Source organism: Torulaspora globosa, chromosome 6, assembly GCF_014133895.1.
Source record: "Torulaspora globosa chromosome 6, complete sequence".
NCBI classification, from domain to species: Eukaryota; Fungi; Ascomycota; class Saccharomycetes; order Saccharomycetales; family Saccharomycetaceae; genus Torulaspora; species Torulaspora globosa.
Window position 1 is genome coordinate 896,036 of NC_050732.1, and position 22,965 is coordinate 919,000.

The window sequence follows — 22,965 nt, forward strand, 5'->3', positions numbered from 1 at the left end:
AGAAATTCAAGCACCCGAGATACCGGAAGCTGGGGACAACAAAACGAATGCTAAACTTGTTTCGATCTTATTACTGATAAATGCCTTGCAATCGCGACCAGTTTCAAGCTGAGATATGAAAACAAACACGAATTTCTCACGAAAACTCTGTGAACTAAAAGCGGGTAACACTTCTCGATTTTGTTTGTTTACCTTTAATGAAATTTCACAAAGAATCATCAATAATGATGCAAGAAGGAGGTACGAGCTCATCACTCTGGTTGAGTTTGTAGCCTTTTAGTGTATCTGGGTTTGCCATGGAAGAGTCTCCTTCAAAGGATCTGGCGGCGGACTTGCAAAGCTTTCATATAAGCAGTCCTCGGTCGGGTCGAAAGCCCGCATCGACCGACGCAGCCGCGCCTGATATGATCGGTCGAAATGTCATGAAGCAGTACTTGCCCAACAATGAGTTTGCCGATTCGAAATTTGTGTCTTACGTGGGTGAGTCTGAATCGAAGAGCTACATCAAGCGGCTGGGCGATTGGTCTATGAACTATGGCACAGTGCAACAGAGATCGAAGTCACCGGTAAAGAAGGACAATGAACTACCGCAATTCAAGCAGTATTTGAACTTCAGCTTGCCGCAGAAAAATTCCAAGCAGGAGCTGTCGAGAGATCCAGAGTCAGAACTGATTTTGACAGCTTCTCTGAATGACATCTCGGGGATACCGACAAACACCTTCAAGAGACATGATCACCAGATGAAGCGGCAGCAGTTGACAAATACAGAAAGTTTATCGCAAGATGTTGGCGAGCAGGAGGACGAAGAAGAAAAAGGCGCCACCGATCTTGACGATGTTGATCCGGCACTAGAAGCTCGTGGCGTTTTTGACAATATTTTGAAAACTCAGAAATCTAATTACGATTTCCAGCAAGGAAGGGACGAACCACTAGCCGGCAGCAGGAATAGGTATGAATCTGATGGAACTTCATCGTATCTTGGTGAAACTCCGTCGTCGCTATCTCCAAACTTCGAGCCCTACCCAGAAAAGCCGGCGGGCATAAAACTTATCACGCCCGAAGAGATGGGCTTGGTGTTTGATAATGTTAATGGCGTATGGTACAAGCCACCAGCTAAAAATCAAGATATATCCAGCAGCCGGACGATCGATAACGCGGACTCTACTATGTCGAACATTTCCAAGGACCAGCATGGAATTGAGGGGATCATCGCCGCTTCTGCGATGATGAAATTTGGCAGGAGCAAGAAGGAAGCTAGACCCTCACTGCCTGAAAATACTGATACCGTTGAAGAAAGATATGAGATAGAGGATGATACACCGCTAGACCTTCCGCAGATAAGCCCAGAATATCTGCTTCAAGCAAATGCAATGAAGAACGACAAAAAGTCATCTGGGAATAACGCGACCCAAAACATGATTGCCAATGTAACTACCGTCTCGCAGGTGGAGACTTCTTTCCAGCAAAGCAAGCGCGAGCTGATATCCATTATAACGGACATTTTGCCAGCACACAAGATTAGTTGGTCTCGAGTTAGAAGAATTGATTTGCAGGACAAACAATTGAGTCAGGTGATCGGGCTGAACGAAATACTGCCACATCTAACTGATTGCGATCTGAGCGATAATGATCTGCGAGGGCTGCTTGGAGTTCCCACCGGTGTTCTACGGCTGTCGTGCCGAAACAATCGCATTTCATCAGCGTACCTTAGCTTAGATACCCTGCCACACTTGGAAACCATTGATCTCTCTCATAATTCCATAGGCCACAATGTCAACATATTATCGTCCTCGATTCATCTGCGACACGTGAATCTTTCACACAACAAGATACGGTCATTAAGCGGAGGGCTAGGTCCCTCTAGGATAATAAAGCTGGACTTATCGAACAACGATATCAGCGGCGCAATAGATTTCGCTCAATTGGTCAGACATGACCGTCACGACGAAGGCGAACGTGGCTGGTTATCCCTTGAGGAACTTAACCTCAGCAACAATAAAATAACGCGGCTCAGAAATGTCCGCTGTCTGAAAAGCCTAAGGGTACTCAAGATCGACGGTAATCCGATTAAGGAGCTTATTGAAACAGCCGGTGCCATAGAAACCACAGTGCGGAGCAATTTAAGGACATTAAGCATAACAAACACTCAAAATGCACTGACCCGATTAGGAACGCTCATTGCGTCCACAACCTTCAGAGATGAGATACCCTACCGTAGACTTCGTATCCTGAGGACCGATTCCTTCAGCCGATTCTGCAGAATACGATCAATGCCCAGAACCCTTGAAGAATTGTCAATTCAAGGTGGTAAGGTAGAAGCACTTCCCAGCTGGTCGATCTTCCCGAGCTCTTTACGGAAACTATCGTTAAAATCACTACAAGATCTAAGAGAAATTCCGCATACCCTGGCATACCAACTGCCGAGTTTGCAGGAACTGGATTTGTCCAGGAATCAGCTGAACAGCTGCTACAAATTAGTCCGAGCGCTACCGACCTCATGTCTAGTGAAGTTAAGCATCAAAGATAACCCGCTTTCAAGTTCAGAAAAGGACAAACGTGACCTAACGAAAGTTATCGGGATGGTTTGCCCCAGGCTCACGAGTTTTGAGCTATAGCATAGCCGCCACTGTCCGCTGGCCCGCTGTTTCTCTTGGCCCCGCTCATGGAATGGCCGACCGCTGGATGACCCACGTCATCGCTTCCTAAAAGTTGGGTAATTGGACATCCAACGGCCACAAAAAGAAGCGGGGTACATCCGAAAATCTGCGGAAACTAATGGAATACCGGAGATGTCCCTCCGCTCGCGGCGGCGGTCTGCGGCGCGAGAAAAAGAAACGAAACCTTTCGCCCCTCTTTGTTCAGCTTCCCCGACCCCTCGTTAGCAGCCTCATTTGGCGGCTAAAATGCTACCTCCAGGGACGGACGACGGAAACCGTTAAGGGGCGACCGCAGAGCGGTTTACCGGCAGGTCATTGGACACCCACAGGACGACAAAGGTCTTTTTGAATTTGTCAGCTACGTGTTAGGCGGATATTGGTTGGACATGTCGTGGTATCAATATAGGCATAGAAGATAAACAAATTTGCTGGAGCTATTGTTATATAAATCAGAGATTGGACCAAATTTACTTCTATTGCAGGTGTCGGTTTTCCAGCAATCGCCAACAAGACAGACCACGACTACATTAAGATGTTTGCAAGATCAGCTGTGCTTGCTAGAAACTCCAGCTCTCACATCGGGAGGATCCAACTTAGATATTTTTCACACTTGCCCTTGACAGTTCCCATTAAGCTGCCCAACGGGTTGGAGTACGAGCAACCAACCGGTTTGTTCATCAACAATAAGTTTGTTCCTTCGAAGCAGAAGAAGACGTTCGAAGTGATCAACCCATCGACCGAGGAGGAGATCTGTCACGTGTACGAAGGTAGAGAGGATGACGTGGAGGATGCGGTCAAGGCAGCTGATGTGGCCTTCAACAATGGTTCGTGGTCGACTGTTGATCCATTGGCCAGAGGCAATGCTCTTTACAAACTAGCTGAGTTTATCGAGCAGGACAAGGATGTGATTGCTTCCATCGAGACCTTGGATAACGGTAAGGCTATTTCGTCTGCCAGGGGCGATGTGGATCTTGTGATCAACTACTTGAAGTCTGCTGCTGGATATGCTGACAAGATCGATGGTAGACTCATCGACACCGGTAGCTCCCACTTTTCATACACCAGAAGGGAACCTTTGGGTGTGTGCGGACAGATCATTCCATGGAACTTCCCCTTGTTGATGTGGGCTTGGAAAATTGCCCCTGCTTTGGTTACTGGTAACACTGTTGTTTTAAAGACTGCCGAGTCGACTCCACTATCTGCCCTATATGTTTCCAAGTACATCCCACAGGCTGGCATTCCTCCAGGTGTCGTCAACATTGTCTCCGGTTTTGGTAAGATTGTCGGTGAAGCTATCAGCAACCATCCAAAGGTTAAGAAGATTGCGTTCACTGGTTCGACTGCGACCGGTAAGCATATCTATCAAACTGCTGCAGCATCTTTGAAGAAGGCAACTCTTGAGTTGGGTGGTAAATCGCCTAACATTGTCTTCGCAGATGCTAACATTAAGCAGGCCGTCGACAACATTATCTTGGGTATCTACTACAATTCTGGTGAAGTCTGCTGCGCTGGCTCAAGAGTCTACGTGGAAGAATCTATTTATGACGAAGTTATTAACCAATTGAAAATTGCTTCCGAAGCAGTTAAGGTGGGTGATCCATTTGATGAAAACACCTTCCAAGGTGCTCAAACTTCGCAGAATCAGTTGTCTAAGATTTTGAGTTACGTGGAGATTGGTAAGAAGGAAGGTGCCACTTTGATTACAGGTGGTGAGAGATTGGGCGACAAGGGTTATTTCGTTAGACCAACTGTGTTCGGTGACGTTAATGAACAGATGAGAATTGTGAAGGAGGAAATTTTCGGCCCTGTTGTCACTGTCACCAAGTTCAAGAACTTGGACGAAGTTGTCGAAATGGCTAACGATTCTGAATACGGATTGGCTGCTGGTATTCACACGGTGAATATCAACACAGCAATTAAAGTGGCTGACAGACTAAAGGCTGGTACCGTCTGGATCAACACTTATAACGATTTCCACCACAGTGTTCCATTCGGTGGCTTCAACGCTTCCGGACTTGGCCGTGAAATGGGTGCTGAGACTTTGGAGAATTACACTCAAGTCAAGGCTGTCCGCGCCAAGTTGGTTTAGCGCTTCTGTCTGAGCACTTTCATGAAGTTTTAAATATTCTGTACACCCAGGGGGTTTAAATAACTGAAACACTTTTAACTTAATCAGTTAAAATTGGAAATGCAACCTAATTCTCCGCTATAAAAATCGTAGATCTCATTTATTGTACAGAGGCGTCATAGCTGTCAGTAATCATTAGCGGAACTTCCTTAAGCTGATAAAGCCTGCTAAAAGAATTATGGCAGTGAATAACTAAAGCTGAGGGAGCAACGCCAGTTTGCTCACTAAATTTAGAAAAAAATTCACTTGCAAAGCCAATGGCTGTATCATAAAAGTTCGGCGTTTCAATGCTATCTGAAGGTGGCGCCCTAGGCAATCTAGCACCGTTGAGAAGTTTTGAGTGCAGCTGTGCATCCTGAAACTTCTTCTTGGGAAGGAGAGTAGCAACTTTTCGGCTTCTTCTATGTGATTACCGACATAGATATTGTCAAGTATGAGATCGGAACTTCCACTCCAAAACTCAAACACAATTGCCCCTATTGGATTCTCTCACTTGGCAGGTACCGAATCTTCATAGTAGTCAGGATTTTCGATTGAGTGAGGCCCCCAATTTCCCTGGTAACCAGGGTTTGGGATCATCGGTGGTTCCCAGGGCGCTTTGTATTTAGGATTTCGAAGCAATCGAGGTATCCACTGGCCACAACCAGAAATCTTCTTGCATTCTGGGTTACCAATCATTGGCGCAATCCAAATGCCGAATTTATCGTCAACCCACCATTGGGGCCTTTGCTGGCTACTGTTGGGAATCAACGAGGGCAATGATTCATCCCAATCATCAGGTTTTACGTCGTTCTCGTCTGGAATCTGCGGAGGTTCTGATTCATCCTAGTCTTCGGGCTTCACAGCCTGGGAATCCGGTATATATTGACGATCATCCCAATGGAGCGGCTTAACCGCACAAGGATAGGAATGTGTCTCGGAGGATTAGACCCTGGATTGAATGTACCTTCTTCCAGAAAATTTGCGGCCTTGACCACGGAGCCATCGACTCTTATTTCAAACTCCTTTCTGGCGCCCTTCAGCCAAAATGTATACAGATGAGCCACCGAAACGTCATTCAATTGCGATAATGGTGCCTGTTTTAGAAGCTTCAATTCTGGCTTCATCGTTCTGGGGTTCGTCTTCTTTGATACCCAAACGTATTTCATCGGTATATGGAGGGCACATGTCTGGACCGAATAGCAGTTCTAGGACTGGGGAATTACCATTGTTTTTAGTGAGATCTGTGGCCGATGGCAGTAGCTTTAGGAACCACCTCCGCATTTCAAATCAGTTTGCAATTGAACTTCATATTGCACAACCAGGTCGTCGTCAGCTTCGAGTTGAACTGGCGTGGGTAATTTTGCTGCCAATCATTGCGGCAACATTCGATTTTTCAGAACCAAGCCTTGGTCACCTTTGAGGGCTTTCAGTACATGAGGCTCCTCAATGTCCATTCACCGAGATATTGCTTGCTGAACTCAGAAGTCGTCCGATCCATGACCTTGAATTGAAATGACAGCCATCTTTTTCCTAAACAATCCTTGCCAGTGTAGTCCTGGAAGTCTTCCCAATATGAGTCTACCGAGAGGTTGACGTTCCCCAACGTAAAGTTGTAGGTTCGCACTTCAAGGCTGTCACTCCCTTGTTCAAAGGCAAGTGCAATTGCGAGCAAGATCCCGCTTGAAACTACAAGTTTGGGTGTATTTTCAAGCACATTGGCTAATTGATCGTCGAAGCGCTTCAAGTATAACTCTTGAGCGATAGTCGGATCAAGAAGCAGATCCTTGCGCGATCGATGCAAGTTCGCCCATGATTAAAACCAACTATACTACAATGCATAGATAAAAACCATTACTATTACTTCCCCCCTACACTTCGACGTCGTCAGTCAAAACGCTAAACAGATTCTTGGGCGAGCTGTTGGTGTCAGAAATCTTGTCAGAATCGCCCTCCGTAACTTCATTGGGGTCGTCATTTTCCGTGGCGTCTTCGGACGCTGCTTCATGCTCTTTGTCCGCTATTCCTGCTTGATTAGTCGTTGTAGTTCTTTCTCTTCTAATTTGCTCGTTTGTACTGTCCCAACCAGCTTTCCTAGCGTTCTGTACATATTTGGCACGGGATACCGACCTCGCTATCTTGCCATCCAGCCTGTTTGCAACGTTAAGAGCACGTTCAAACCTTTCCTTGTCAGCACCTACCACGCTTGCACTCAATTTCTCCTTTATATGCTTTTTGCTAACCTTGTTCTTATTCTTATTCCGCAACTTGGCTTCCAAAAGTGCTTCATTCTTTGCTGCCGTTCTGGTAAGTATGTTCGTCAGATCTGTCTTCTCTGCTCTGGGCAGTTGCGATAACGCTTTCGGCTCCGGCTCTTCGTCAACAGCACGTCTAGCGGCCCTGGAGTGTCTGGATACCTTCTTAGCCATGGGTCTCGACACTCGGCACTGGATCTCTGAATGCGATGCTGATCAAGCTCAATGACTTGAAGTATGTTGAGCTCATCGCTTTGAATCGATGAAAAATTTCAGCTCACTATTTACTACAATATAAAGAAGCTATATACTCAAGCGTTCAATTCGTTGTGGTTGTTTGGGGTCAAAAGTATCTTGACGTTGGTTTCCTTGTGGTTCATTAGTTCCAGGAATCCTTTCTCCCAACCGTCCTCTAACTTCTGTTTTCCTGTGATGAGTTGTCTGCAATCTTGCAAAGGGATTCGACCGGAATGAATAGCTTCGACGACTTCCCTGAAATCCTCAACGGTGTAACCGATGGAGCCGGTTAACCTCTTCTCTTTGAGTGTGACGTCCATTGGATGGTAGTCGATAGGTTTGTTCCCCCAGATGGCGACATTCACTGAAACACCTCTAAAGGTTGTAACGTGCAAAGCTGTGTCGAAAGTGGCTTTGACACCAGAGCAATCGAAGGCCGCATCAAATCCGTCCTGTCCCACGGGGATCTTGCGCAGTTCTTCGATGGCGTCTGCGTGCTCAGCAGGGTTGAAGACTTCGACTCCGAGAGATGACGCAAGATCTCTTCTGATGGAAGCAAGCTCAGAGACGACAATTTTGCTTGCGCCAAATCCTTTGAGCACCAGGACAGCAGCAAGCCCGATAGGGCCTGCTCCCATGACACATGCCGTCTGGCCTTTTTGGAACCCGGCTATCTTGGCCGCATGCCAAGTGACAGACAGAGGCTCGACCAACGCAGCAACGTCGAGTGGAAGTTCTTTAGGAATGACAACACAATGGTCCTGCGAAACGGTGACTCTCTCTGCAAAGCCACCACCGGTAACACCAAGCCCAGTGAAACCAGCGTGAGCACAACAATTGACCATACCCTTAGCGCACGCCGAACAAGCTGCGTTCGTCTTCAGCGAAGAGTTTTCCCAACGCTTGATGTCCAGACAGCTGCAGCCCGCCTCCACCACCACATGGTCGCCGGCTTTCACCTTGGTCACCTTCGAGCCGATCTTGGACACAATACCAGACATCTCGTGCCCCATTGGCTGAGGCAGTCTCTTGCCCGACAAAGGATGCTCACCGCCATCCCTGGGCATGAAGATCGGCCCGTCCAAATACTCATGCAAATCCGTACCACATATCCCACACCATGATACATCGATCAGAACTTCCTCATCGTTTTCAATGGTTGGTTCCGGCAGGTCATCCGCGAAATGGATGTCGCCTTTCTTGAAATAAGCCAGAGCTCTCATCTTTATTGCTAGTATTAACTACAAAGTATTTAAGATTACGATTTAAGGTTAAGAACTTGAGTGATCTCTAGCGAACACACAAGGGTCTTAAATATCGCGCGATTCGCAGCAGATCTAGGGAACGAGATGAAGAAATTCCGAGATTGAACGTGAACCTAGCTAGGGTCCCAGGCTTTACTTCGTCGATTTTCCCCCAATTACAGGTAGCGTTTAAACGGGGTTTAACTATCGCTCGCAATCGGGCGAACAACCCACGCAGATGGCTTTTGGCGGATACGCCTTGCCGTCTCCAATGCGGATAGGAAAGCCCACTTCCATGCATATTGGCATTGGTTGTCCGTGTTTACTTAAAAAAAAATTATAATATTATACTGATACGACTAAAATTACAGTTCTACTAGCACAATTCGCCGCTGTTGTTAGGGGTCATAAGAACTTTTATGGTTTGATCCTTGTGAGTGATCAATTTTTTGATACCCTTTTCGACACCAATCTCCAGTGGGATTTTATCTGTTATCATATGGCTTGCCTTTTCTGCGTCTATCTTCTTTTCCGCGAAGGCGTCGATTACTTCCAAAAAATCGTCCGCTGTGTAGCACATGGATCCCATGTACCTCTTCTCTTGCTTAGTAACATCCATCGGCAAGAAGCTCACGGGGTGGTCTCCCCACATGGCAACGTTCACAGCTGTGCCCCTGTAGGTGAGGCAGCGGATTGCCGCCTTCAGAGTGACTGGCAAACCAGAACAGTCGAAAGTGTAGTCAAAACCGTCACCTCCAGGAGCAATGGAGCGCAGGTATTCAATCGATTCGTCGTGAGGTCTGAGCGAGGGATCGTACGTAATGGCGCCCATTTTTTCAGCCAATTCTCTTCTGATCAGGGCAGGTTCAGAAACGACAATTTCGGTGCAACCAAAACCGTTCAAAGCCAGAATTGTACCCAGGCCAATTGGTCCCCCGCCAATAATTAACACCGAAGATCCTCTCTTAAAATCACAGACCTTCAGGGCGTGCCAGCAGACAGCTATGGGTTGTATCAAAGCGGCAACATCCAATGGAAAGTCATCGGGAATTTTAAAGCAATGAGACTCGTTAATTACCATTCTTTCAGCGCAGCCACCGCTTTGAACACCAGCCCCGCAAAGACCCAAGTGCGAGCAGACGTTGTATAAACCTTTTTTGCAGGCTGCGCAAATCTCCTTGTTAGGATGCGCTGCGGTTGACCATCTATACCTGTCTCTACAAGTTCCCGTCGGCTCGACCACAACATGGTCTCCGACCCGCAAGCTTTGAACACCGGGGCCTACTTTGCTTACGACGCCGGAAATTTCATGGCCAAGGGCCTGTGGAAGACCTAGTCCACTTATCTGATTAGTTTCTCCATCTTTGGGGAAAAAGATAGGATCATCTAGATATTCGTGCAAATCTGTACCGCAAATTCCGCACCAAGCGATGTCGACGATCAATTCATCCGGTGCCACTATCTTGGGCTCTTCCAGGGCCTCAGTAAACCTAACATCACCCTTCCTAAAATATGCAAGAGCCCGCATGCTGCCTCAATCCAGCCTATACTCAGCAGTTTTTGGTCTCAATGTGTAGGCTAAGAATCATTATATTGGTAATTAATATACACCGTTATAGCCTTACCCATGACTATAAATTATTAAGGGGTACCTCCTTTTTAATCAACATGCGGTGTGATAAGATAACCTGTTCTCCTTGCGACGACGAGTAATTGGCTACAAAGCCAGCCGGAATATTAATCAATTTCGCTGGTTGCTAACTTTGTTTACTAAATTTTATGATTTGGTAGTTTTGATTAACATTGGTTCTTTACAAATCTAGCCAATGAAGCCGCAGCAAGACAAACAAGACAAAGAGCAAAATGAAATCGACAATAAATTAGTTTTCCGATGCACCGTGCGTAATTTCCTTTCAATAGTATTCAATATATGCTTAAATTTTAGATTATATATACAGCTTCTTGTCGCATGCTCTACATTAGAAAACATCACCTTGGTCGAACATAGCGTCAGCAACCTTTATGAAGGAGGCCAGGTTGGCACCCTTGACCAAAGATGGCAAAGTTTCCTTGTTGGTTTCGTTGCTGTAAGTTTGAGCAGCATTAATACAGTCGTTGAAGCAGTTGATCATACCTCTCTTCAATTCCTGATCAACAGTTTCTCTGGTCCACGTCATTCTTTGAGAGTTCTGTGCCATCTCAAGACCAGAAACCAAAACACCACCCAAGTTACTGGCCTTACCCCCGACGTACCAAACAGCACCCTGGCTGGAGGTAGCAGTCAAACGGGCAGTTTCGAAAGCCTGGATAGCTTCGGGTGTACAACCCATGTTGGAACCTTCGGCAACAAACTTGACTCCAGCGGCAACCAGTGCCTTGGCTTCGTCACCAGAAACTTCGTTTTGAGTGGCACATGGCAAAGCGATGTCAACCTTACCAGCGTGGGTCCATGGACGAGCACCAGCCACATATTGGACCTTGTTCTCAGCGAAAGCAGAGAATTCACCAACGATTTCTTCTAGGCTCTTGAATTTGATCTTAGCATCTGCAATAGCGCTGACTTGTTCGGAGGTAATACCGGACTCGGAGATGATACAACCCTTGGAGTCAGACAAAGAGACAACCTTACCGCCGAGCTCGATGACCTTCAAGGCAGCGTATTGAGCAACATTACCACTGCCTGAGATGGCAACACGCTTACCTTCGAAGGATTCCTTTCCTTTTGTAGCGTAGTCAATCATAGCTTGGGTGAAGTAGATGACACCGTAACCAGTGGCTTCTGGTCTGATCAAAGAACCACCCCAGTTCAAGCCCTTACCAGTCAAGACACCTTCCCAGGAGTTTCTGTAAGCTCTGTAAGCACCGAACAGGTAACCGATTTCACGACCACCGACACCAATGTCACCTGCTGGCACATCGGTATCTTGACCAATGTGTTTGCTCAATTCTCTCATGAAAGAGGAACAGATTCTCCTGATTTCGTTATCGGATCTGCCTTTCAAGTCGACACAAAGACCACCCTTGGCACCACCCATGTCCAAACCGGTCAACGCATTCTTGAAGATCTGCTCAAAACCCAAAAACTTCAAGATGGATAGGTTGACGGTTGGGTGGAAACGCAAGCCACCTTTGTAAGGACCCTTAGCAGAGTTGTACTGCACTCTGAAACCGGTGGCCACTTCTTGCTCACCCTTGTCGTTCTCCCAGGAGACTCTGAACTGAATGATTCTCTCTGGCACGGCGACAATCTTCAGCACCTTCTCATACTCTGGCTTGACTTGGAAAAGAGTCGAATCTCTCAAGGAAGAGACAATTTCATCATGAGCCTGTTGAAATTCTGGTTCGAATGGAGCTGCGGACATTATATGTGTTAATTGAGAAACGTGAAAACCTTGGGCTTGTGGAGAAATAATTTAAGAAGAGAAGACGCACCTCTCCAGATCTTTAATGAAGAACACAGGCGCTTTATATATATACATCTTTGAATGTCGAAACTGTGGATGTACACCCGCTTCTTACTGCATTTCTCGCTCCAGTTCCATTCATTCTGCAACGTTACGTTGTAATGTTCTGAAAGGCAGATTTTAGGAATAACTGACACTTCTTCGAACCCTACCTGTGATAAGGACTTACTTTTCACGCCCTCAATGATTCTATTGGATATTTTTTTCTCGTGAGAACGCATATTCTCTCGTGAAAAGTGACTCCATCCGATAAACGACGCCTCTTGTTTTTAATTGGCTTCCGGTTCGTTTCTTCTTGAGAAATAGGCATTATCTTTGCACGGCTTCAACGGCTTGTCTGAATTCCTCGGGAAAAGAGAGATCTAGCGTGGAAGCTTGGCTCTGTTTTGCCAGTTGTCTAGCTATTCAGAATAGTCGAGTGAGCCCCCACTTTATGCAGTTTTGGGATATAGGCAACAGACTGCGTAATACTTCGTCTATCACGTAGCGATAGATTTTTTGCGTGGGTAAAGAATTACATCTAGAGTATTTCCACGACATATGCGATGCGAACGCTTAAAATTTTCTATATTGGTTTCGTGGTCTAGTCGGTTATGGCATCTGCTTAACACGCAGAACGTCCCCAGTTCGATCCTGGGCGAAATCATATTTTTTTTCTCGTCTCCATACAGATAGAGGCCTGACCCACGCTATTATTTTGCTTGGTAGACTGATCAAGCTGCGGAACGTTTCCTATCAGCTTAATGTGGGATGCTGGACGATCGTAAGAGTGCTTGCAGGAGCCGCAGTTGTCACTAGTGCGACTTCATCTTGTGGGTTGTCATCAGGATCCTATTTGACCGATGGCAATTCCGCCGTAAGTACAACCCCTGCGCTCGATGATGTAAGTTGTGCTGAACAGCTGGTGGCACTGTAATCTTTGCTTCGAACTTGAATACAGAAGCAACTAAAAACTAAACAATAGACATAGCGGGAAGCGCGCGGGTAAGCCAATTACTTCGCCAGACCTTTACTCTTGAGCAGTTCTTCTGAGGCCTCTACATAGCTGGCTGCGTAGTTTGGGGTCATACCTTCCGAGGGCAAGATTCCTTGAGCTTTGTTATTGTAAAAAGTGCCACTGCGTTTTTCCAGTTCCGGAGCGACCATCAAAGGAACCATCTTCGCTGCATACTGTTCGGGAGTTTGAGTAAACCACCCGATAATTCCTTCGATAATATATGACTTCCAAGAGTTCTCCCCCAGTAGATTGTCTCTGATGTTTGTCCTCACGATTCCCGGGTTCAAACCATAAATATTAAGCTGGGGATATCTTTCTGCGGCAACACGAACCAGCGCCTCATTGCCCGCAACCGTATTCATATGTGCTTTAATAGCTCCGTAGCTGTTTTCCTGATTCAGATCATCAATCGTGCCCAATTCTCCCGAACCAGGATAGCCCATGGAAAAGACTCTTGGCTTGAATCCTAAAGAGTTCTTAGTGCGGCGCAGCTTTGGAGCGATTTCGTTAAGCATCACTAGTCTGTTAAGATAGCTGACTGCAAGATCCCGCTCCAAACCTTCTGCTGTCACCTGTTTCGACGTGCTTGCAAAGATACCGGTCGTGAACAACAAGATGTCCAGTGTCTCTGGTGCAATTTGTTGAGCAATTTGTCGAGCTACCTCCATCGAGCTCAAATCTGCCTGCACAAAGCTGATATTCTGAACCTCGGAGTCCTTGAAACTACGTCCAACAACAATCACATGGGCTCCCCGGGAAGCCAGCTGCAGAGCAATGGCTCGACCCAAGCCATTTGTTCCTCCGATTACCGCAACCTTCAGTGCCTCAAGGGCCAGCGATTCTAAAGGGGATTCATGCCACTCAAAACTATTATCTCTCTTCATTCTGCTTACACTCTTGGGCTCTCACAAGAAGGCAACAGAATCACTCATAGACCTCCTTAAGTAATCAAATCCCGACGAGCGAAGGGTTCGCCTTATAAGGTCCCCTAATTTTATTGCACGTCAGCAAGCATCCCCATTTGGAGCAGTAAAAGATATAAATCAGCAGCCAATCAAGCTTAGCAAGCACACGAATATTCGTTCCAATGCACATCCCCTTCATGTATTTGATCACCTAGAACCTTGTCGGCGGCCCTTTGCTATAGACGGTGGCCACCATCAAACTGCCAACCAAACAGCCAGCGAACAAGAGTTCATCTTATAAGACTAGCATACCAATGTGATATGCTCTTTTCCCTTGTTACAGTCATCTACCTGTCGTTTGTTGTTTGAAGTGCTATAGCATGCCATGCATGGCTGCGGCTGGTAGGCCGATTACCGGTAAGTGACGCAGGAACGGCATAGCCTCAAGGGCTTCGAACGCTGCAATGGCTTTATTATGCATAGAAGAACGCTGTCGTATGACGGCAAATCGGAGACAAAAGGGTCAGTCTCTCATCCGGCAGGTTAGATCATGACCTCTATATTTGAGCATTGCGTCTGTCGGGGATGCCAAAAATCCTTAATCAGGTCAAAGGGCAGTGACCCCGGACCAAGTACATCTTCGAGCTGTCCTCTCAAAAGAGAATGCTACTAGAGGTCCAGCTGAAGAGACGATTGGTTTGCACCCTGCGAGGAATTCGCGTACGCCGGCGTGAATCTTGCCTACTCGTCTCAAGTTCAATACATTTCTAGGACGAGATATCGACACTGTCATCACTAACGCGGGTCCGCCCATTTGCGGTCAACATCCGAGACAGGCTTGCAGCAGAATTTCCACGGCTTCTGTGAAAGATACGGCGAAAAGTCTCACTGCATATCTGCTGCAACTTCATATCATGTTTTCAAGGCAGGGTACAGAGTGGCTCGCGGCGCCGCCAGGACCATGGTGGCAGCTCATGCGTACTTCGCGTCGAAGCCACAACTCTCGCCAGCTATACGCCTTGTGACCGAAGAATGTGTCACGCCGTTACGAGTATGAGGATCTGCAACAAGCTCAAAGATTTCAGCCCGCGAGCATCGTATGACACGGTAAGTAGGTTCCATATGGTGATAAGCTATCGCTTCCAGCCTTCTCACGATTTATCAAGCTTCCGTATCAGCATTTTCCGTCTGCAAGCCCTGATCCGGAACTACAGTTGCCGGGCCAAAGACATACCTGCGATAGCAAAACACCGCTAAACACCGCTCGGAGAAACCATGGTGACCGTACCGGCCAAATGTCTGTCTGATTTCTCATGGAAAGCCATAGTTTTTCTCGAACAGTGAAAAAATGGACAACTAGAGAAACTGCGAGGGGCGCGGCGAGATACACACTTTTTGCATAGCGGAAAACGCTGTTGGTAGTAGTGGCAGAAGTAGATGATAAGGCATTGTTCCGTCGTTCTATACCTTTGAAGATTAAGCAGAGGGGGAACTGTGTCTCACTAACCTGTTTACGAAAGTCACTGATATGCTCGACTGAGGATTCTGAAAATGTTTAAAACGGCTACTCTCTTATCTGGTTTTTCTTGGCTTCTTGGGCAGCTTGCTTCTTAGCGATTGAGAAACTGCAAAGCGTAGAAGGCGGCCTATTCACCATGGGGAAAGTGGAGGACGTCTCAGCAAATGAAGAATGTGTCGTTATAGCGACTGTTGCTGATAGCAATTCATCCAAGTTTAGCGGGATTGAGACGGGAGTCGTATCTCAAGTTGTAGGGAATCTGGAGAAGGAGGGGATAGAGGCTGTCGAGGTCAGCCTCAGCGAGCGGGAGGAAGCAGGGCTCGATGATGTGGACGTTGCTGAATATGTTATCGATGACACAGTATGGGAAGGAGATCCAAGTCAGATGGCCAACTCGCCATACCCGGATGTGAGAGATGCGGTACCGGTCGGAGATGACCCCGGCATAGTTTTAAACCACTGGAGGACGTGGTTTTTGACAACGGTGTTTGTTGTGGTGTTTGCGGGTGTGAATCAGTTTTTTTCTTTGAGGTATCCGACTCTGGAGATCAGTTTTCTAGTGGCGCAGGTAGTGTGCTTCCCTATAGGTAAGGCGCTAGCCTTACTGCCAGATTGGAAGTGTAAGAGGTGCTCATTTTTCAACTTGAACCCAGGGCCTTTCACCAAGAAAGAGCATGCGGTTGTGACGATTGCTGTTGCGTTGACGTCTTCGACCGCTTATGCTTGTTATATCTTGAATGCGCAAGTGAGTTTTTATCACATGAATTTGAACGCTGGCTACCAGCTGTTGCTGGTATGGACTTCCCAGATGATAGGCTACGGCGCCGCAGGCTTGACGAGAAGATGGATCGTTAACCCTGCAAGCTGCATATGGCCGCAGACTCTGATTTCGGTGTCGATGTTCGATTCTCTTCACTCTAGATCTGTCGAGAAGACAATTGCGAACGGCTGGAGAATTTCGCGCTACAGGCTGTTTTTCTACGTTTTGATTGGAAGTTTCCTATGGTACTGGGTCCCAGGCTTCTTGTTTAAGGGTCTGTCATACTTCAACATAGTGCTTTGGGGCCCTAAAACTAGGCACAATTTTGTCGTCAATGCCCTTTTCGGTGTTAACAGTGGTATTGGGCTGCTTCCGCTGAGCTTCGATTACACTCAAGTCTCTCAAGCTATGTCGGGATCAGTGTTTGCTACTCCGTTCTGGGTATCCGCTAACACGTATGCAGCTGTTGGGCTTTTCTTTATGATCATTTTACCAATTTTGTATTTTACCAATACCTGGTATGCAAAGTACATGCCTGTCATATCAGGTTCCACTTTCGACAACACGCAATCGAAATACAACGTGCAAAAGATTTTGAACCCTGATTTTTCGATCAACCTTGAAAAATACAAGAGTTATTCTCCGATGTTTGTGCCTTTTTCATACTTACTAAATTATGCTTTGAATTTTGCTGCCGTGGTGGCCGTCTTCGTTCACTGCTTTCTTTATCATGGTAAAGATATCGTTCGCAGATTGAAAGATGAGAATTTTGGTGGTATGGACATTCACAGAAGAATATACACGCAAAACTACAAAGATTGCCCTGATTGGTGGTATATTGTACTGCAAGTCATAACACTCGGATTGGGTTTCGCCACTGTTTGTGGGTTTGACACGCATTTTCCACCTTGGGCTTTTGTTATTGCCTTACTGATTTCATTCGCAAACTTTGTTCCACAAGGTATATTAGAAGCTATTACGAATCAACATGTCGGACTTAACATCATAACTGAGCTGATCTGTGGTTATATGCTTCCATTGAAGCCAATGGCTAACCTTCTATTCAAGCTGTATGGTTTCATCGTTATGAGACAAGGGTTGAATTTGAGCAGAGACCTTAAACTGGCTTTGTATATGAAAGTTCCACCAAGGTTGATTTTTGCTATCCAAATCTACGCGACCATAATCTCTGGAATGGTGAACGTCGGCGTTCAGGAATGGATGAGATTCAATATCAAGGGATTCTGCGATTCTGATCAACCGGACGGGTTTATTTGTGCAAACGGCAGAACCGTTTTCAACGCTTCCATTATATGGTCATTGCCTCAGTATCTATTCAGTCCTGGAAGGATATACAACCCTCTAATGTGGTTTTTCCTGATTGGGCTTGTATCCCCAATCATCATTTTCTTTCTACAGAAAAGACTTCCCAAGGTGAATTTTTTGAAGTATATCCATACACCAGTTTTTTTCACTGGTTCTAACAGCATTCCTCCAAGCACGCCATACAACTATTCACTGTTTTTTGGAATGTCCTTCGTTCTTTTTACGATTAGAAGAAGATGGCCTGCATGGTTTTCGAAGTACAATTTCGTAACAGGCGCTGGTGTTGAAGCTGGTGTTGCGATAGCAGTTGTCATCATATTTTTGTGCGTTCAATATCCCGGTGGCAATCTGGCCTGGTGGGGAAATTCCGTTTATAAAAACACCTACGATTTCGAGTCGCGGAAGTTTTATACTCTGGCGAAAGGTGAAACCTTCGGCTATGATAAATGGTGGTAATTTTCTAGGACTCGCCTCGCCGCTGAGCTGTTTTATCGAGAGCCTCACTCACTCCTGCAAACACTTAATTTATAATAGAGTTCTTATGGCATAGCAACATGGAAATTCTCTGCTATACTGCCTTACTTGAGCGTCCGAAGAGCAGTAATGTCAACCGTCTGATTGCCCTTTCCATCTCCATGTATTTTATGTTCTCTTGCCAATATGCGTTCGGAGTCCGTTAGTTGCGAATTTTCCAGAAAGGAATTCAACTGAAAGGATCTATATCTTTCATTTTTTTTTGGAAGTTCGCCAAGAAATAATTAAACCTTCTGAATAGCGAAGTTGCAGGCTCGTTCAAAGGACTTAGGCAGTGCAAATGACTGTTTTTAGGATTGGTGTAATCCTCGGCTCTACCAGAAGTACAAGGCTCAGCCCAAGAATAGCTCAGTATGTAATCGATAGAGTCAGATCCAGTGAGTGGGATATTTCCTTTACTCTGTCCCTAATTGACCTGAAAGAGTGGGATCTTCCCCTCATGGACGAGCCTAAAGTCCCTGCCTTGGTAACCAAGACTGAGGACTATGAAAGCGAAGTAGCGAGAAAATGGAGCAGAGAAATTTCTAGTTATGATGGCTTCATTTTTGTCACTCCTCAATATAACTGGGGCTATCCTGCCTGCCTGAAAAACGCGATTGATTATCTCTTCAATGAGTGGAAAGGAAAGCCTGCTATGTTGGTTAGCTATGGTGGCCACGGTGGTCACAAGTGTTACAACCAGCTAAGGCAGGTTCTGGAAGGATTGGATATGGAGGTGACTGAAAGAGGCGTACTAGTCCCTTATCCAACCAAGAAGGAGGTCATGTATGGAATCCCCGCTGATTTTCATTTTGATCAGCTTCCGGAGATCCGTGAGACTATAGAAACGGCTTTCGAAAATCTTTTAAATTTACTCAAGAAGAATTAATTGCGTATTCGGCATAAGGACCAAAGTTGAATAGCATGATGATCGAATTCGAACAGTCGTTTGCGGCATTCACCAACTTTGGCCGGGACTTGGAAGAATCTGTCCATCAACACTTTATGGCTCATGTAATATGCACGAATTTCAATAGTAGAAGACTTCGAAATTAAGTAATATTATTAATTGACTATCTTTCGCGGGCTTTCGCGATTTATCAATAGAAGAGGCGTTCCTTGGGCAGGACGAAACGAGGTATCTAACCTTGTCTTTAGTGGAGAAAGAAGGGCAATATCGTCTTCTGCCAAATATAATGTTAAAAAAGATAGTGGATATTGCTTTGCGCAAGCCCGGAATCGAACCGGGGGCCCAACGATGGCAACGTTGGATTTTACCACTAAACCACTTGCGCTTGTTACGAGGCAATATCGTCTTCTGCCAAATATAATGTTAAAAAAGATAGTGGATATTGCTTTGCGCAAGCCCGGAATCGAACCGGGGGCCCAACGATGGCAACGTTGGATTTTACCACTAAACCACTTGCGCTTGTTACGAGGGTAATGAATAATAGGTTACGCTATTATTCGTGGGTTGATATGGTTGATCCTCTTAATTACAGCTTGTGATAGTTTGTTGAATCTTTATTACTAATAAGCTATACTTGTATCCTATCGAATCCCCTTGTTCTTTTCTGGACCTCGGTGGCTCTCTAAGAGCTCTCAACTGGGTCCCTTTTATCTGTTTCATTTTGGACCTCTGTTGGTAATCAGAATAGTGTTTTAGCCAGCCATTCACCTTATCCAGCCATTCTATTTACACTTCCATCTTGTCGAGCCGGTATGCCCAGCTCGTACTATCACAGGTAAGATAAACTTATACTCTGGAATAGCGATGCCTAAATCAGATATAGCCAGGCTCGAGGCCGAGCAATACCTCAGAAGATCCAGCCCATCCGAGAAACATCATCAGAATTGGTATAAAAGGTCCAGATCTGATACAGCTAAGTAGTTGAATAACTAGTCTAAGAAACCACGATTAATTGAGCTAAAGACAAGAACCTAGTCACTTAACGCCCGAACGTATTAGTACAAATCATGGTAGTAGAACGAGTTGGACATACTAACGCTGATGAGGTCCAGGTAGATTCCACCCTGACACAGTTACGCTACTGCAAACAACGGGGATCATTGGAAGCGTACAATAAAGAGTACAATGCTCTATCCGCTGCAATACCAGACGAACTACTATCACCCAAGTGCAAGCAGTCTTTCTACTTGAGCGGACTAGAAAAATCGTTGCAAATAACGGTCAGAAATCTGAGACCGGATTCACTGGAGACCGCCATGATTTTAGCATCCAACTCATGCGGAGAGGACCGCTCAGCGGAATGTGCGACCAACACACACAGGGCCACTGACACCGATAGGCGTAAGGACCACCTAGCTGACGGCGACGACCTAGACACTCAGAAGGAAATCGATGCCATCCGGACGGGATACAAGAGGCGGAGACCAGATCCATCTGACACCCACAGAGTCAAACTGACAGAAAAGGAACGCAGGCTGCTGCAGAAGTTCGGTCTCTGCTTTAAATGCCGGGCCGGCAAACATTGGGCGAAGAACTGCCCTGAAACGAGGCCTAGTTAACTATCGCCAGAGTGCTATTCACTTAGTATCAACAGACACTGAAGAAAAAGCCAAATACAGTAGAAACCTCAAAGTCAAAAACCGCCTCTGTTTGGACACCGGAGAGAGATCGCTGTGTTGGTGGGTAACAAGCTAACCACCACTCTGTTAGATACGGGAGCAGGAGCGTCATTGATAGCCGCACATCGTGCACAAGCGCTTAACCTGAAGGCATACAAGACAAGACCAATAGCGAACAAAGGATCCACCTCAGATAATAGCCTGCGATGTACGAAGGCCACTATCCTCGAATTTAAGTACCAGAACCAGTAATTTGAAATACCAGTCTACGTCACGACTACTATAGACCCCGATATTATCATCGGAAACCCGGTACTAGAAACGAACCCCCGCCTAGGGCAGACCCTAGATAGGAGCTCGATTAACCTAGCCACACCAGAAACAGAGCCAGACTGGCCCATCGGCCTCATCCTCATCAATGAGGACCGCCAGGTCCGGCGATTCCACAAGAAACAAAATCGCACTTTAAGTGGATACATTGTACACGTTCAGACAGTATTGTGCTGCCATACCCCCGACACCCCAGACCCCAGCACTTTCTCACGCCTACCTCAATACCTTCAGGAGAAATTCAGGCAAACAGTCAGAAATGACCTACCTAGATCAGCACTGGACAAAAAAGAGATCTTTCATGAGATCGAGACCAAACCCAATGCTAGGATGCCACGAATACCTCCATACAGAAGGTCACCAAAAGAGGAGGGAGAGATTGTGAAAATAGTAGATGAATTGCTTGAAAAAGGATTTATCGAACCCTCGAAGAGTCCATTTAGCTCCCCAGTGGTGCTAGTCAGGAAGAAGGACGGTTCGTTCCGCTTATGCGTGGACTACCGAGTTCTGAACGAAGCGACGATCAAGGACCCATTCCCTCTACCAAGAATCGAAGTATTATTGGCAAAGATAGGGAACTCGGCCGTCTTTTCCACACTCGACCTTCACTCCGGCTAGCACGAAATCCCGGTCAAGGAAGAAGATATACCCAAGACGGCTTTTACAATCCATAACGGTAAATACCAATACCGAGTGATGCCGTTTGGGTTAGTCAATGCACCATCTACCTTCTCAAGGTATATGGCAGACATCTTCCGCGACCTTCCATTCGTTCTTGTTTACCTGGACGACATATTAGTCATGTCAACGACAACCATGGAACATATCAGCCACCTAGATACAGTTCTAAGCAGGCTCAAAGACCACCAATTGATAGCCAAAGAGAAAAAGTGTCAATTCCTACAGAAGGAGCTTAAATTCCTTGGGTACCAGATAGCTGAGCGCTGTATTCGGCCGATCAAAGATAAATGTGAGGCCATCAACGCCTTACCGCTATGCAAGACCATAAAGGAGACCCAGAGATTCTTAGGAATGATCAACTATTATCGACGGTTTATTCCCAGGTGCTCAACCGTTGCGCGCCCATTGATCGAGCTTATAGCAAAGAAAACACCTTGGCCTACGGAACAGACGAAAGCCTTCAACGGCTTGAAACGGGCTTTAGTCTCTGCCCCATTACTAGTACCCTTCAGTCCCGAGCGTGAATACCGACTAACAACGGATGCCAGCAAGTTAGGACTCGGAGCAGTACTAGAGGAGCTAATCAACAACCGAGTAGCGGGCGTAGTAGGCTACTTCTCGAAATCTTTGCAAGGGGCTCAAAATAACTACCCGGCTGGAGAGTTAGAACTACTGGGTATCATTGAAAGTCTCCGCCATTTCAAGTACTTGCTGCATGGTAAGCGATTCAAACTAAGGACAGATCACATCTCCCTACTAGCTTTGAAAAACAGAAGCGAACCATCGATGCGGCTAGCCAGATGGCTAGACCACGGACTTTTTGGTGGCCACTACGGGGACACAATCACATATGAGAAAGTAGCCTCGAAATTCTACTGGCCCAAAATGCTGGCCACAATCCGAAGGTATGTCAAAAGCTGTATTCAATGCCAAATTATGAAGAATTCAGCCCATAAATCCCAAGGACTGTTGATGCCGTTACCAGTCCCAGAAGGACGATGGCTAGATATCGCAATGGATTTTGCGACGGATCTACCGCGGACACGGTCGGGATATGACATGATCATGGTGATGGTCTGCCGGTTTTCAAAGAGGGCGCATTTTATTCCCTGCGCCAAAACTTTGGACGCTCAAGTGTGATTGACCTGCTCTACAGATTCGTGTTCGCCTACCATGGATTCCCCAGGACAATAACGTCCGATAGAGATATACGTCTAACGGCCAATTTGATCCGAGAGTTTACCGAAACGTTGGGGATCAAGCTAACGATGTCCTCATCTAACCACCCTCAGACGGATGATCAATCAGAACGAGGGATCCAGACGTTGAATCGACTGCTCCGCACGTACAGTAGCACGGATTGCACGACACCAGAAGACGA

General features: G+C 46.3%; 11 protein-coding genes and 3 non-coding genes across 14 annotated transcripts; 7 read left to right on the plus strand and 7 right to left on the minus strand.

The window, feature by feature from the left end:
- Positions 1-296: 296 nt before the first annotated feature.
- On the plus strand, positions 297-2,615 carry NUD1 (Nud1p; the record flags this gene model as incomplete). The annotated part of the gene is made up of 1 exon (XM_037284918.1): positions 297-2,615. The coding sequence occupies one exon, from the start codon at positions 297-299 to the stop codon at positions 2,613-2,615; it is 2,319 nt and encodes a 772-aa protein (XP_037140814.1).
- A 574-nt stretch (positions 2,616-3,189) lies between these two features.
- Positions 3,190-4,746, plus strand: ALD4 (aldehyde dehydrogenase (NADP(+)) ALD4; the record flags this gene model as incomplete). The annotated part of the gene is made up of 1 exon (XM_037284919.1): positions 3,190-4,746. The coding sequence occupies one exon, from the start codon at positions 3,190-3,192 to the stop codon at positions 4,744-4,746; it is 1,557 nt and encodes a 518-aa protein (XP_037140815.1).
- Positions 4,747-6,635: 1,889 nt separating this feature from the next.
- On the minus strand, positions 6,636-7,193 carry ECM1 (Ecm1p; the record flags this gene model as incomplete). The annotated part of the gene is made up of 1 exon (XM_037284920.1): positions 6,636-7,193. The coding sequence occupies one exon, from the start codon at positions 7,191-7,193 to the stop codon at positions 6,636-6,638; it is 558 nt and encodes a 185-aa protein (XP_037140816.1).
- A 137-nt stretch (positions 7,194-7,330) lies between these two features.
- Positions 7,331-8,479, minus strand: BDH1 ((R,R)-butanediol dehydrogenase; the record flags this gene model as incomplete). The annotated part of the gene is made up of 1 exon (XM_037284921.1): positions 7,331-8,479. One exon carries the CDS (start codon positions 8,477-8,479, stop codon positions 7,331-7,333), a length of 1,149 nt encoding a protein of 382 aa, XP_037140817.1.
- Positions 8,480-8,876: 397 nt separating this feature from the next.
- On the minus strand, positions 8,877-10,028 carry BDH2 (putative dehydrogenase BDH2; the record flags this gene model as incomplete). Its single annotated transcript, XM_037284922.1, has 1 exon — positions 8,877-10,028. One exon carries the CDS (start codon positions 10,026-10,028, stop codon positions 8,877-8,879), a length of 1,152 nt encoding a protein of 383 aa, XP_037140818.1.
- Positions 10,029-10,479: 451 nt separating this feature from the next.
- HG536_0F04720 (uncharacterized protein) lies at positions 10,480-11,862 on the minus strand (the record flags this gene model as incomplete). The annotated part of the gene is made up of 1 exon (XM_037284923.1): positions 10,480-11,862. The coding sequence occupies one exon, from the start codon at positions 11,860-11,862 to the stop codon at positions 10,480-10,482; it is 1,383 nt and encodes a 460-aa protein (XP_037140819.1).
- Positions 11,863-12,536: 674 nt separating this feature from the next.
- On the plus strand, positions 12,537-12,610 carry HG536_0Ftrna10V. The gene has a single exon. It is a non-coding gene; the product is annotated as a tRNA-Val (tRNA).
- Positions 12,611-12,957: 347 nt separating this feature from the next.
- Positions 12,958-13,845, minus strand: HG536_0F04730 (putative short-chain dehydrogenase/reductase; the record flags this gene model as incomplete). The annotated part of the gene is made up of 1 exon (XM_037284924.1): positions 12,958-13,845. One exon carries the CDS (start codon positions 13,843-13,845, stop codon positions 12,958-12,960), a length of 888 nt encoding a protein of 295 aa, XP_037140820.1.
- Positions 13,846-15,521: 1,676 nt separating this feature from the next.
- Positions 15,522-17,927, plus strand: OPT1 (oligopeptide transporter OPT1; the record flags this gene model as incomplete). Its single annotated transcript, XM_037284925.1, has 1 exon — positions 15,522-17,927. The coding sequence occupies one exon, from the start codon at positions 15,522-15,524 to the stop codon at positions 17,925-17,927; it is 2,406 nt and encodes an 801-aa protein (XP_037140821.1).
- Positions 17,928-18,285: 358 nt separating this feature from the next.
- On the plus strand, positions 18,286-18,873 carry LOT6 (flavin-dependent quinone reductase; the record flags this gene model as incomplete). The annotated part of the gene is made up of 1 exon (XM_037284926.1): positions 18,286-18,873. One exon carries the CDS (start codon positions 18,286-18,288, stop codon positions 18,871-18,873), a length of 588 nt encoding a protein of 195 aa, XP_037140822.1.
- Positions 18,874-19,208: 335 nt separating this feature from the next.
- HG536_0Ftrna13G lies at positions 19,209-19,279 on the minus strand. The gene has a single exon. It is a non-coding gene; the product is annotated as a tRNA-Gly (tRNA).
- A 63-nt stretch (positions 19,280-19,342) lies between these two features.
- On the minus strand, positions 19,343-19,413 carry HG536_0Ftrna14G. Its single transcript has one exon. It is a non-coding gene; the product is annotated as a tRNA-Gly (tRNA).
- Positions 19,414-19,961: 548 nt separating this feature from the next.
- On the plus strand, positions 19,962-20,513 carry HG536_0F04760 (uncharacterized protein; the record flags this gene model as incomplete). The annotated part of the gene is made up of 1 exon (XM_037284927.1): positions 19,962-20,513. One exon carries the CDS (start codon positions 19,962-19,964, stop codon positions 20,511-20,513), a length of 552 nt encoding a protein of 183 aa, XP_037140823.1.
- A 1,086-nt stretch (positions 20,514-21,599) lies between these two features.
- On the plus strand, positions 21,600-22,724 carry HG536_0F04770 (uncharacterized protein; the record flags this gene model as incomplete). Its single annotated transcript, XM_037284928.1, has 1 exon — positions 21,600-22,724. One exon carries the CDS (start codon positions 21,600-21,602, stop codon positions 22,722-22,724), a length of 1,125 nt encoding a protein of 374 aa, XP_037140824.1.
- Positions 22,725-22,965: the final 241 nt, after the last annotated feature.